At 38.0% G+C, this 15,592-nt stretch overlaps 1 protein-coding gene across 1 annotated transcript; it reads right to left on the bottom strand.

Moving 5' to 3' along the window:
• Positions 1–219: 219 nt before the first annotated feature.
• Positions 220–12,818, bottom strand: LOC139477690 (uncharacterized). Its single transcript, XM_071260073.1, has 2 exons — positions 12,700–12,818; positions 220–7,106 (listed from the first exon to the last, which is right to left on the bottom strand). The coding sequence occupies exon 2, from the start codon at positions 7,078–7,080 to the stop codon at positions 4,024–4,026; it is 3,057 nt and encodes a 1,018-aa protein (XP_071116174.1). The 5' UTR covers positions 7,081–7,106; positions 12,700–12,818; the 3' UTR covers positions 220–4,023.
• Positions 12,819–15,592: the final 2,774 nt, after the last annotated feature.

Below are 15,592 nucleotides of genomic sequence, written 5' to 3'. Positions count from 1 at the left end.
ATGAATACCCCACTTAGTCACAGTATACGGACTCCGAGCCGACCAGTTCTTCTTTTAGACCCTACATGCCGAGCGCCGACAGGGTAACAAGTACCATCTTTTAAAGTATGACACGGCCGGGGATCCAATCCCGCTCTACCACTAAACCACGGAGGCAGTCTTGAAATACAACTGCACTATAGCACCAGAAATAACAAGAAATGTGTTACCATTATTATTTGACTTTATTGTATCAATCACTTGCGTCCACACCAGGTCATTTTATTCTGCAGGTTCAACTAAAGCCTGCAACAATGGTAACAAATAGCATGTCAGATTCCTTACACAGACTGCCTCACAGAAACTACATTCTTAAGGGTTTAAAGCATGTGAAGTCAGTAGAGTCACAAATACAATGTAATATACTAAAGGGTTGTAAAGAGAGCATACATTGTTGACATGACAGTCAGTGCGTCCTGATGTCTTTGTGATACTGAGGCACAAATAAAGACTTCATTCTTAAAGTGTCCACATGGATATCTCACCCAAGTGTGAATACTCAGATCACAACTGAAATATTAGTTCCACTGTGATTATACCTGCTGCTCCACAAGTGAGACATACCCTGAAGGACGGAGTACCAAAATTCATCTGATCGTAAGTATGAACTACATGTACTGTATTTGCCAGTGGTAATGATGCTTGCACACACATATGTGCTTGTATTTGAGCCTGAAAAATATCCAAGCTGTTGCTTTGATGCCTTCTTATGGGATGTGCATGCTATCTACATTACAAATGAAACAGACAGCATAAAACCTTTCTTTCTTCTTGATGGTTCAAATTTTTGTTTGTTGTTTAATGCTGCACTCAGCAATATTCAAGCTATATGACATCGGTCTCTAAACAATCAAGTCTGGACCAGACAATCCAGTGATTGACATCATCATCATCATCGATCCACACAGTTTGGATACAATGACATGCATCAACCAAGTCAGCGAGCCTGACCACCCTATCCATGACCACCCAATATGGGATCGCCTTTTACGACAAGCATAGTCACTTTTTAGGCAAGCATACAATAACAAAGCACTATTAAATTGACCTCCAATGGAAGCAAGTCGGTACATAACTAATCACAGTAGTAGGTATACCTAATATCTAATCACAGTAATAGGTATTACAGTATCGATTCCAAAGAGATGTCAGTCTGTCCATTACATGTATTTACAACCCAGTTGTGGAAGTATTTGGTCCAATGTATACATTGCACAACACTCTCTGCCATATATATCTCAGCTAAAGAGTCTAGTGTAATATATTTTACAAGATAACATAAAAGTACAGCTGTAGATAGAAAATGCAGCTCTACAATTTGACAATGTTAACACAAACATTTTCATTTCTCATTTCTGTCAGACAGAGAGACCAAAACCATACTAAACAACAGTCACAGGACATTTACCACACTGCACTCACCATCCATGACCTACCACATGAAATCATTTAACAGCCTTGAACAACTCAACTGGCATGTGCACGATCAATGGGATTAAAGCATTTCTCTTAGAAAATAAATATTTTCTTGGAACGTAGCATTAATAAAATATATGATTTACCTGTCACTAATATAAACTTTACATGCCATTGTGAGTGAGTGAGTGAGTGAGTGAGTGAGTAATAATAATGTGGTTTCATGTATATGAGGCATAAAACTCTGCACAATGTTTTGCCAGCTGGACTAGGAATATTCTATTATGTAACTCAAACTTATATTTGTTCACAAACTCATTTCTTTAGAAACCTCATTTGTCTACCTTTGTCAATCAAAATCCTTGACAAAAAACCCAAAGCAACACACCCAATACAGTATTTCAATACATATGTACACAAGACACGGTATGCTAGGGCTTTATACTTCTAACAGTAACACTCCATAATATGATTTGGATATCACATTTAGGATAGAAATATGTCTTATTAACACAGATAAGTTTTTACATTTCTGAATGACCATGTCTGGGTTGTTGGGCATCATAGATATCTCACTATCAGCAGTGCATAGCTGTATTATGATACCAAGCATTTCAAACTGTACAGATTTAGACTGGACTAACAAATTCTGTATGTTTTATACCCTATCATGGCTTGCCCCACTGTACCAGTGCTTCCTAAAAGTCACACTAAGTCTGACAAAATTGACAACATAATGCCCATGTGGCAATCTCGAGGCTGACCTAGACCTTTGACTTATTTTGACTAAAAGAAAAAGTAGTTAAATACTGAGTCTAATCATAAAAGGTATAATTCTTAAAGTGTTTAAGAGAAATTGTAATATTTTAGTTTAGTGAGGTATTTCTTTCTCATGACCTTGACCTTTCATTGCATGTGCCATAAAAATTCTCTGAGGCCATGTGGACTAATTGCTTTGTAGGATACCCTCTAAAGTCAATTACCTCCATCTGCATTTGCATCATCTCCAAAGTATTGTATATTCTGATAATACAACTTCTTTTCAAAATTACCTTGACCTTTGACATACAGGAAAATGCAACTGAAATATAATGTGGTAAGATTTCTTCAGTTACATGAAAGAAAAAATTGACCATAGTATAACTATGTTTCACAAAAAACTGAACACAGACCTTGACCTTTTGTTAATATTGACCAAACTGGGTCCTTTTCTAACAGTGTACACAGTTTAATGATGGAAGAACAATCTCTGATATCAAAAATATTTGTTTAGTTGAAAATAAACATCAGCCTTGGTTAAATTGTAACAAAAACCTTAAATCAGTTCATGGCTTGCTCTGCTTCCTTATATTATGTGATGTGACTCAGTATTTGCGACCACAGAGTGTTCTTGTGCCAACATTTCAGCAGGCATCAGTTGTACTTTTGACATTAATGAAATGAAGTAAATATCATATGTAGATATTTCCAAAGGTCCTTAGAATTTCAAAACTTGAACATACAGAAGGGCTTGGGCTTAACTTATTTCCGGATGTATATATATCTAAACAGTAGCAATTATGGCTCAGCCATTATCAAAGTTAAAACAGTAAGGCCATAGCATGACCCTGTACTTCAGGTTCCAAAACATATATGAGTCGTAGTGATGTTGCGATTCCCGGTACATCAGTGCAACATCTGCAAACTATGATACCAGATACATTTAATTTGGCATCAATTCACATTTAACCCTGTATTGACTGTCTATGTTGATCTCACATCAATATCATTCAGCAAGTACAAACTATTTTTGTAATCCTTATAACTTTCTTGGTCGTCTTTCGGATGTCAACCAGGCCCAACAACAAGACTGACCAGCTTTTCCTTGCTGCCTGTCCTAATACAGTACGTAAACTTGTTAATTTCTTATTATTTTCTCATACAGAATAGTTGACTTGACTTGGTGTCCTGTCAATGGGTACCAGTCAGATGTTAGTTGTCCTTCTTTACCTTTAGGACCGAGTCTATGAAATCTATTCTCAGTCTAATGACTGGGTTTTCCTTACAAAATGTTGTATATGCAGTATCAAGGACTGTATCGTATCATGGCTTCTGTATGGAGATATGTATTGTTTTATGTGACACCTGTATCTTAATATCCCGAATGGCTAGCACTTTTGATATTGATAAAAACAGACAGCAACAGTTATATCTATTGCAGGCTATTTCACCAGACTATAATGAGTAAATATTTCCTTTTTATCATCATATACACATGATACATGTAAGTTTTCTTCAACTGTATGGTAAGTTTGTACCAGTGTCAAGGTGAGGTTATGATGTTTCAGAGAGTCATATTTGCTGATTTGGTCGACTATGACACATATTCAGTTTACCAACGTGATAACACCACTTTAGTAGATGTACTATCACACTCCTCCTACTTACAAATCACCAGACTGTACTGTTGATGACATCCCACAAATCCCATTTTAGTAAATGCTCAATGACACTTTAATATGGGCTATGTGATGATGGTCAGACATGGTGACACTTTTCCAAAAGGTAATGAATGACACACTATTGAACCTAGTTATACTTGCAGATCCAGATGGGCTGCTGCTGCTGCTGCGATGACATTTGATCAAGTCTTTGCTGTTCTATTTGTTGGTCCTCTATCATCTGCGGTTGTCCAATAACCTGCCCCTCAACTTGCTCTAGCAGCTGCCTTTCAACTGGGTGTTCATCAACATGCCTCTCAATCTGTCTGTGCCTATCTACAGCCTGCTGTTCAGCGACTATCTCTACTGAGTGATGATCCATGATTGGTCTATCCAATGAGGCATGGTCTAGAGTGGACCTGTGTAATGGTGGATGTAGGATCTGTATTCTATCTAACCCCTGCTGCTGCTCAATTTCTTGTCTCCGCATGGCCAGAAACTCTAAAGCACGTCGCTGAATGTCTTCTGAATGTTGCTGCACTTGGTCTTGATCAAGTACCTGATGGTGACTACCCATCACACGCTGTTCAAGATGGTGAGTGTCGCCAGAGGTTATGCCCACAGTCTGCATCATATCCACTACCTGTCCTGCATTCACTTGCTCAGCAGTGGCTTCTTGTTCATAGTGTTCAGTTCCTACTGGCTGCTCAAGCTGTCTAGTTTTTATCTCAATGGTTCCATCTGCTCTTTTCTCACCATAGGCATTTATAAGAATCTGGACTGCTTTTTCTTGAATATCAGCACCTCTACCTTCATTAACACGACATGTTATCAAGTTAGCTTTCTTTGATAACATTTCACCAACATGACATTTAGAGTGTTTGCTAAGATCACATCTTTTCAGAAAACCAATACCACAAATCTTGCATTTGTATGGTTTTTCTGATGTGTGTAATCTCATGTGTATATTGAGAGTTCCACTTTGTGTAAAGCCCTTGTCACACACACTGCATTTATATGGTTTGTCTCCAGAATGTGATCGCGTGTGTCTGAGCTGGACACTTCGGTCAGCAAACCGCTTGCCACAAACCTCGCAGACATAAGGTTTTTCCCCAGTGTGGGTCTTAATGTGACATTCAAGAGAACTCCTATGAGTGAACTGCTTCCCACAAACATCACACTGGTAAAATTTTGTTTCTGTGTGAGTCTTCACGTGGTAGATCATGGTTCCTTTGTGTGTATACTGACGTCCACAAATGTTACATTGATAGGGTTTGGGCTGTGGAGCATGACCCTCAGATAGATGAGTTGCAAGGTGTCTTTGAAGCCACATGTTTTCTGAATATGCTTTTGGACATAAGTGACAAGCAAATGGTTTTTCTCCACGATGTCTTCTTATGTGTCTCTGCAATTTACTATTGCACTCGAAAGTGTCACCACATTCATCACACTTATGTCTTCCAGAATGCTTTCTCCTGTGGGCAAGAAAATTCCTTCGAATAGGAAATGCCTTCCCACAAAATTCACATGCCCAGAGGCCATCTGCGGAATCTGGATTAGCATCTGGAACTGGACCACGTCCTCTGTACCATCTCTTGTTGAACTTCATATCCCTCTTTGTCACTTTCTCAGCTCTTAAGAGTTTTGGTTTATTTTTGGAACCCTTGGGCCTACCTTTTTTCCTCGGAGGCATATTACCTGCTATGATAAGAGCCATCACTTCATCAGAAATGTCTTGTTCAGTCGTTTTCACACCATCTGTTTCAGATTTCACAGTAGGAGTCAAATTTAGCTCTTGAGCATATTTACTTTTGGATATTTCCTCTTGTGTCTTGCTTTTCTTTTCGCGGGGCTTTACATTTCTAATCTCTGTGCAGTCATCTTCTCCATTGTTGTCAACGGCAGTCACATCTTCTGGGGGAGAACTGTCTTCTTCAGAGTCACCAGCTATTTCTTCCATAACAATCGTTGAAACCCGCTTTCTTGTACTCTTTCTGACTGGGGCTATGGAGTCAACATTTTCCACTTTCACTGTACTTTTCTTTGGGCATCTCTTAACAGGTGACTTAACCACTACTTTACTTTCTGATGGTGTGAAAATCTTCTTTCTTCCTCTCTTTCCTCTTGCTTTTGTTTCCTCTGGCATAAATCTGACAAGTTTGCATGTATTACACATTTCTTTACCTGCTTCTGCTACTGTTGTCTCAGGCAGTTCCTTCCCACACACACAACAAGTGAGGAATGATCCGCCTTCACTGTTTTCTGTTGAGAGTATGGAATCATCATCCATATCAAATGTTATCTGAAAGAACCCATCATCTTTTTTCTTCATTTTTGAATGTTCACTGTCTGAATCACTGTCATCACTTTCTGTAAAGGAACACTCAAACTTATCAGTTACTCTTTCAGTTTGCCATCCTTGCTTGTTGTCACATTCTTCTTTATATTTCCCAGGTTCCCATGTATTTATTGTACTCTGCAATTGTACTGGAGCGGTAGATGAACCACGGTCCAAAGAACAGCAGGTCACAGACACAGGCTGACCATGCTGCTTCTCTTGTACTGTTTCTGCATTTGATCGAACAGTAGTAACTGAATTCTCAACATAAGAATCATCAGTGGGTTTAATAGAAGACTCTGTGAGGTTCACTGCAGCAGATGAAACACAAACACTGCCTCCGAGTGTAGGAGGTGTTTGAGGAACAAGCAAGTCGTCAGTTGAATCAACACTGACACTTGGCTTTATGACTGAAGTGGAGGGCCCAACAATTGTGGAAGACACACATGGAACAGAATCAACCGCATTATTGTCTTGTTGTCCACCATTTCCATCTGATGTTTCGACTCTTGATACAGAATTGTCACTGATGAAACATGTTTTGGAGTCAAAACCACAAAATGGGGTCACCTGAACTGCTTCATGTGTTGCATTGTCTCGAACATGAGTTGGTCTCATTTGTTCTGTATTTACTGGAAGCTGAACAACTGGACTAATACTTGCCAACACTGACTGGTTCATCTGTTGAAACAAATGCCTTTGTGTCTCTGATGGAACACCTCTAACAATGGCTTCTGATGACATGGCCAACAAAGACTGAACTGCCTGCTTGTTGTCAGAATCCATTTCCAATGTATCAGATGTCTCATTGTCAACCCTTACAGCAGGCTGGATAATTTTGTTAGTGGCTGAACTGTCAGTCATCATGAAGAGGTTCTTGACTGTTTAGGCTTCTGTGAATAGATGATGAAAAATCTATCATATCCAAATACTAAAGGAACAGCATGGATTAAGCAGTGCAACTTCTACACGAAATAAAATATCACTATTGCATTAACCTGGCAGAATTAACTTATGATGTTTTTACATAAGGAGACATTTGTTTACTGATTTGAAACAATGTATTACAAAACATGTAAGTTAAGCAATGTGAAACTCAACATTCTCAAAGGTTACTAAAGTACTCATGAAAATGAAAAAAAACTGTTTTGCTGGATTTAATAATCGACACAAAGCATTACGTAGATGTAAATACGAAATAACTAAACAACTGGAAAAGTACTAGTCTGGATTTGCTAGTTTTATCTCAGTGCTCAATACAAAATGTACTCTACAGGAGGTAATTTGTAGGCACTTTCAACATTCAAAAATAAAACTAAGTCCAATTTGACATGGCAGAAACTGGCTATAGGCATTATGCAAATTAGCCTGGAAAAAAGTTATCAAAACAACAATAAAAATAACAGCTATGTTTATGTACATAATAATAATGACATGTAAGTTGTTGTTTGAGAAGGGAATATCTTACTTTTACTTTCTGATATTTTGACGATGATTCACTATCCCACAATGCCACTCACAAATCACTAACCACTGACAAATCACATGCACATGGGTCTCTATGCTCAGATTCACAATAGTCTGTTTTGTTCATATTTTTACACACTTTTACATGTAAAAAGACATAAAAACCTTTGATACGCTGTATTTGTGCCAAGACCCAATTAGTACTAATTGAGTTGTTTGAATATTTATATATTTTGTATATTAACTACATTTATTTTAAATCTGAGATCGAAAAAACAGGGTTTTTTCATTTCCGTGAGTTCTTTAGGCTGTTCAGGGTTTGTGACAATATTGATCAACTTCAAACTATAATTTGTGTATGTGTGGTGTTGGAATAGTCTCATTTCAATTTTGATGGTGTGAGAGAGGACTGATGAGTTGGTAGACCAGTGATTTCTGGTGTCAAAATATGGAAACAGGTCTACATGGTCTACCGAAGGTATAGTAAAAAGATGAATTTGGTATCATTGTAAGACTAAGAATATCAATTTTTCAAAAACCAGACTTGAAACATGTCCTTATAGTTGCGTTTCCATGGTAATCATGCTATTTGGGAAAGGGCGCTACCAGTAAATAAATTGGATAGACTTTCATTGTGAATAGATATTTCATTAATTTTGTGAATTTTTGTGTTGCTCTGCTCTTTCAATCCATGTTAAAAAATAACAAGGTCACATCAAGCAGATTTGTAGTCACTTCTGCTTAAAAATCAATGTTTTATCATGTATCATTCTTAAATGCTGAGCACAATAGCACCACACATTTGGTAATCTCAAAAAAACTCATAGAATATACATTCTAAAGAATAACTGTAAATGTTAGGACACATGCCATTTGTTGCTCACATGAACAAGCATTATGTTTTACAGCAGTTGTTCTAGTTTTAATGTGTGAGATTTAAAATGTGGCTTTCACTTCATTCACTGTTCATTCTGAAACACAACATTTTGATGCTATGTCAGGATATCAAAGTACAAATTTTTACCGTCACATGATTTTGAGCCCCTCCATTACTCAGTTAAAAATAGATGCACAACTTGGCCAGTTACATGACATCACACACAGGAAGTTTACAAACAGCAGCCAATGCATTATTAGTGCCAACGATTGTTCTGAAGCAAAATTATCATTAAAATGTGTATCAGTGAAAAGGTTTTCAGATATATTTTCATTACTTTGTGAATATCTTACCTCATGTAGCTTAAATCATAACAATAACTTCAGCGGCCAGTGACGAACAGTTGATGTGTTCAGTTGGCTTTGAACCACCATTATAAATCATTAAAAGCATGGTTACATATTGTTTAGGGGCCCAAAAGGTGAGGCTCGAAAACTTGTGGCATGGTGAGATGTGAGTTTAATTTCATTTATTGTTTATTATTCAAAGCCAAAGTAAAAATAAGATAAGGCGATGTTTTTGCAATGCTATTGTAGCCATTTTAACTTTGGTCAAGCTTCAGTTTTCAGCAATTACTGGCATTTTCGCTTGGTGACATTTTTCTGAGGTGAAGTTTTATTAATAAACTATGAACATTTACTAACCTTGACCTTGGCTGTGCATTTATAACAATAAGTAATGATTACATCTGTAAAGTATATGTAAACATTGAACAATTAAATAACGAATAAAGAAATGATAGATGCATAAGTGTCTGTAATGATCATAAAGTACAACCAGTAAGTGTACATAACCATGATTACAAATAATAATGGCATTCTGTGCTAAACACCTGACTAATTACTGTAAATCTTGAAATTAATGCATCTCCAAATTAGTATGACTGCTGACCACTAGCCAAAAATGAGACTCAAAATCAATGGGGCTCCCCCCGACCCATCCCCAGTGGAATGATACATATCCTTACCCTAATCCAATCAAACAGCAAATAGCACTGCTTACTAGCACTGAGTAAAGCACTTCCTTACGTGACAACTATTTTCATAACGTCCCCGGTTCCTAAAAAATCCATTGAGTGAAAGATCACAATGAGCAATCAATCAACGTATTATTAGTTAACCCTTTGAAGAAAGTATGTTGTTTTTACATCGACACTTCACGCCATGATATGAGTGTATTCCCTTTGTTTTAGTAAACCTAGACATGTAAACACTCCCTTTTGACATATCCACTGTGCAAGATAACAGTGATTAATCAATCAACGTATTTTCTGTTAATCCTTTGATGACTAGGCATGATCCGTTGATTTACAAAAAAAGTAAATGAACTGAGCATTCACCTCTTGCTGGGCAGCTACGTGCATATTACATAACACACATTTCACCTCACTTCAAACCTGGATTTAGATTGAATAATTACCCCGGACACAATAAATGACAAATGGGAACCTTTGTCAGGTAATCTAGGTGGTGCTACCACTAATTGTACCTGTAATAAATTCATTAACTGAGCATCAAGTGAATGACAACAAATACACACGTGTAGGGTTATACCAGAAAACGTGGATGACAACAAGTGAGTAGTAATCGTATTATTGACGCAATCCGAAATCCGAAAATGCTTTCACTGCATGGATACTTTTTTTAATTATTAGACTATAACCATCTGGGGTATTTCCAAATGACGACATACGATGAGCTCCGCCGTTCTTTTTGTCTGTTTGTTTAGGCTGAAGAAATGAATTAACATGCGTCTTTTGTTGAAATCTTTATTGATCACGGTTAAACTAATCAGTGTTCAAAAATGCGTAAAACAAATATTGCCTCCAGCCTCCAAGTTTATTTAGCTGTCCTTGCAGACGGTAGCCCAGTCTCTGGTCACGCTCAGTTGCCTTGCGTATCATCCGGGTACTCACGGGGAAAAAACAATAACAAAGGCAACAACCAGTCCGGGGAATTGCGTTAGATCAGTGCCCCTTTAATTCATGCTAGTGTCAATTTGAAGATTTAAAGTATATAATTATCGTGCCTGTTCACATGTGACCTTGACCTTTTACCAATTTTATGTACCACAATTGTGAAGAAATACAAGCCATGTGTCTTAATAGCATGTGTCCTAACATTTATGATTTACCAAAATGACATTTATTTTTTCAGAGAGTATGTTCTATGAAGTGTCTTAAAATACCATTTACACATGGTGTACTTATGATGTACTCAGCAGTTAAGATTTGTTTGTTTGTTGTTTAATGCCACGCTCAGCAATATTCCAGCTATATGAAGGCAGTCTCTAAATAACCGAGTTTGGACCAGACAATCCAGTGACTGACATCATGAGCATCGTTCCAAACAATTGGGATACGATGACATGCATCAATCATGTCAGCGAGCCTGACCACCCGAATAACTTTGTCGCCTCTTATGACAAGCATAGTCGCCTTTTACAGCATGCATTGGTTGCCGAAGACCTATTCTACCCCAGTTACTCACAGGTCTTAAATATTTTCTGTTTCACCCCAGCAGTTAAGAATGATGCCAGATAAAACATTACATATCAAGCAAGAATAGCTACAAGGCAGATTGATGTGACTTTGACCATGTCTTTTTACATTGACTGAAAGAACAGCACTAGGAACAAAAGATCATTCACAAAATTGTACCTATAAATAGTGAAGATTTATCCATTTATATGTGGTGGTAGTTGTAAGTCTTTTTCCAAAATGGCATGATTACCATGGAAATGACAGCAAAAGGCATACACATTTCCATCTCTGGCAACATTGGACTTGGCAAACCAGTGATTCTAAGCTTCCAGTGATACCAAACAAATCCTGCTATACCTCTGGTGGTCCTATCTCCTTTTTGCTTGCTAGCTGCTTGAGATTGCCACAGGTCACTGTACTACATACAATGGCCTCCTGGTAATGATCACCTCTAGATTTGCAACAGAAACAGGCCTCCATTTATCATTAAATGTGATGTCCACGATTATATTAGTTTAATTTTTATTGAAATGTACTTTAACCATATGATGAATTTTCCACATTTCTGACACAACTGACATGAAACTGAGAAGAATTTGAAAGTTAACGGGACAAAACGATAACGACATCATCTTCACGAGGCAAGAGAGTTAACTGACTATAAGAGTGCAGTTTCCACCCTTGCCGAACTTGGCTGGAATTACTGGGCTCGATCGCAGCGCCACCAGTGGCTATTACTAGTTATATCCCTTGTAAGCCTCTCCTGTTCTCCAATCAGATTCCATCTCTTGTATCACTTGCATTTGCTTCAAACCCAATGGCGGGGTCCAGTCAGGACGATCTGATCCATAAACAAGATCCATATTGCGATAAAACTGGTCTTATGTTGCGAAATGCATCAAATGACCTGAGCACCTTGATTAAAAACATGAAAAGATTTGGAAAATATCTGCTGACAAGTCGGCAGTTTACGAACAGGATTTCTATTTCGGTGCGCAATTTTGATTGGACTATGCATAGACTCGTTAGTCCAGCCAATATGTAACTCCAATAATACCAGCCTAGCTCGGCAAGGGTGGAAACTGGACTTTTAAAGTTCGGGAAGATGGTCATACGTTAATTGGACCTAACAAAAGGTGGATCTCCCAAAGTGTCCCATGTCTGACATTTTCTGAATACACTCTTCGCCTGTAGAGTCAGCTAGTTTGTAAATAGTATTTTGTTCTGTGGCCTGTCGTGTCAACCTCACGCGCTCGTAAAATCACTACTGCAGTATTCCTCACAATCTTCCCTTACTTGAGCCATGCGGTACAGCCTAAATAAACTGATAACAAAACTATAATTCCTATTTACTTCCACAAAGCCGCGTTTAGACAGACACAAACATAACCTTTCGGTTTCTCATCCGAACCAACGTTGACGTCTGTCAAACCTAACTTACAGAAATACAAGCGTTGGTGTTCCCGAGATAGACTGCTGCATGGCGTCTGGAGCATATCCGTCATGGCCGACTGTTGCAAGGTCGCTACATCGCGCTTGAACCGACCAATTGCGAACCATTCACGGAATGCATGGTATTGCAGATACATGGAAATATTACCTTTGATCACTTCTTGGCAGATCCTGGTCACATTTATACAAAACAGCATTCACATTAAACGCCAGGATCATAATTCGTTCTCTCACAAAGCCAATACAAAGTCTGGCCTGTGGCCTCTCGTTCCGCGTTCTAAGGAAAGGGAGGTAACCACGCTGTCTAGCTCTACTGCAGAATCCAAGTATGTCGAGAGACGGCATACGGGCACGGCATTGACTCGTTATCAACAGCTACAATGTGCGTAAGGTTAGGCTTTTGTAATCCCGATATATAGATTCTGATTGTATATTCATACCAATAGTTAAATAACATATGTAGCTTGCAAAAACGGATGCAAATATAGATCTATAATTGATTGGTATAGATCTAGAGCTATGTATATATTTCTTACACACCTGTGGGTGAGAAACCCATTTGAGATAACTGGTATCAAACATATCACTCTCCTACCCAGAGTTCGATGCGACCAGCATTTTACCTCTGCCACAGGCCAGCGCCATGTGACGATTCGTCACATCTTTCACAGTCCATTCAAGATATTGCATATGTGTTTCATCTGTTTCATGTTTGACAAGTCTACATATGTAGGTAAACATATGTCATAGAATGGTTATAACTCTCATTGAGAAAATCTATTTCAATTTGCGTAGTTATCCTATGTTTACACTGGTACGGAGAACTAGCGATAGGTCATATTGATGTGTACATGTGTATTGTCACGCAACTGACTGGTGCAGTTGTAGTAGCATATCTATGTAATTATATTGACAGTAGTGGATGACCTCGCCTAGGTGAACACTACCAAGCTGACTGTCGTTCATTTAAAGGGGCACTGATCTAACGCCATTCCCCGGACTGGTTGTTGCCTTTGTTATTGTTTTTTCCCCCGTGAGTACCCGGATGATATGCAACGCAACTGAGCGTGACCAGAGACTGGGCTACCGTCTGCAAGGACAGCTAAATAAACTTGGAGGCTGGAGGCAATATTTGTTTTACGCATTTTTGCATAAACACTGATTGGTTAACTGTGATCTATAAAGATTCGACAAAGGGCGCATGTTAAATAATTTCTTCAGCCTAAACAAACAGACAAAAAGAACGGCGGAGCTCATCGGAAGTCGTCATTTGGAAATACCCCAGATGGTTATAGTTTAATACTAAAAAAAGTATCCATGCAGTGAAAGCATTTTCGGATTTCGGATTGTGTAATACGATTACTACTCCCTTGTTGTCATTCACGTTTTCTCGTATAACCCTACACTTGTGTATTTGTCGTCATTCACTTGATGCTCAGTTAATGAATTTATTACAGGTACAATTAGTGGTAGCACCACTTAGATTACCTGACAAAGGTTCTCATTTGGCATTTATTGTGTCTGGGGTAATTATTCAATCTAAATCCAGGTTTGAAGTGAGGTTATGTAATATGCACGTGGCAGCCCAGCAAGAGATGAATGATCAGTTGATTTACTTTTTTTTGTAAATCAACGGATCGTTCCTAGTCATCAAAGGATTAACAGAAAATACGTTGATTGATTAATCACTGTTATCTTGCACAGTGGATATGTCAAAAGTGAGTGTTTACATGTCTAGGTTTACTAAAACAAAGGGAATACACTCATATCATGGCGTGAAGTGCCGATGTAAAAACAACATACAATTTGTTCAAAGGGTTAACTGATAATACGTTGATTGGTTGCTCATTGTTATCAAACTCAGTGGATTTTTTAGGAACCGTCGACGTAATGAAAATAGTTGTCACGTGGCCTTTCTCAGCCGACCCTTGAGACTTGACACCCGAAACGATATATATCTTTTAGAATATTTGATAGTTACAGAGACACGTGACATCGAATAAGTTATTTTGTATAGCTGCAGACAAGTGGGATATTATTCCTTTGTGTGGATATTCACGGATACATTCCTCGAATAAGGAAGCTGCCTATTTATAAACATAAATTTGGTAAGTTGTAATTATGGTATTTGCATTTTGTTTTCCTTCATTTGAACCGATTCTTTCTTGTTTTTCTACGTCTTGGTTGGGAAATTCTTCAATGCGCGATAGACGTTGTTTTCACAGGTCATTTCCTTTGTAAGCGTGTATATATTACCGTCAATTTGTGAAATGTGATTCTCTCAGGCAATTATTAAAATGTGTAAATATTTCAGTCATTTTGACTAAAAAATCTGTCCAGATTGATTAAGACGATCAAAAGGGCCTACAAACACCACAACAGATTATTATGTAGGATTAGAAGCCAAACAACATAGAAATGTACTTTTCAACGTAACATTTTCAGTCTCTTGGTGATGACATTAAACATCAAAATGTTTGGAATTCGTTATCATAATAATACAGATGGAAATGTTTTTCAGTCACTTTGTAAAATAACTGAATATTTAGACGTTTAATAAATATGTTACACATTTTGACAGTAAAAAAATATACACACTATAAAAAAAGCAATGCTCAGGTGAAATATTTACTTTGTGTTGCAAGTCAAAATAGTGTTTAAACGAAAATCGCAAAATTACCAAGCAAGTGACTTATCAAAACTTCGTCACCATTACTGATGCTACCCACAAAGATGCCTACATTTCCTTATTATCTCGAAAACTGTATTTCATTTTGTTGATTAATGTGACCATACTCTCTTATTACTACCGGTATCCATAAAAGTGACTAATGCGCTTACGAATGGCGCAACAGAGGTCGCGAGCTAGTCTAGATTTCTGCTCTACATCCGGGTACTCACTGGGAAAAAACAATAACAAAGGCAACAACCAGTCCCGGGGAATTGCGTTAGATCAGTGCCCCTTTAAGAATTGACCTTCACTTTGTCCTTCACGTCGGAGCTTGCTTACTTCAGGGCAGTACAGGTAACTGTGACTGTTG

The sequence above is a fragment of the Haliotis cracherodii genome, unplaced genomic scaffold (assembly GCF_022045235.1).
Source record: "Haliotis cracherodii isolate W230 unplaced genomic scaffold, xgHalCrac1.p SCAF_1, whole genome shotgun sequence".
In the NCBI taxonomy this organism is placed as follows: domain Eukaryota; kingdom Metazoa; phylum Mollusca; class Gastropoda; order Lepetellida; family Haliotidae; genus Haliotis; species Haliotis cracherodii.
Note: the sequence above shows the minus strand (reverse complement) of the source record. Positions and strands in the feature narration are given on the sequence as shown.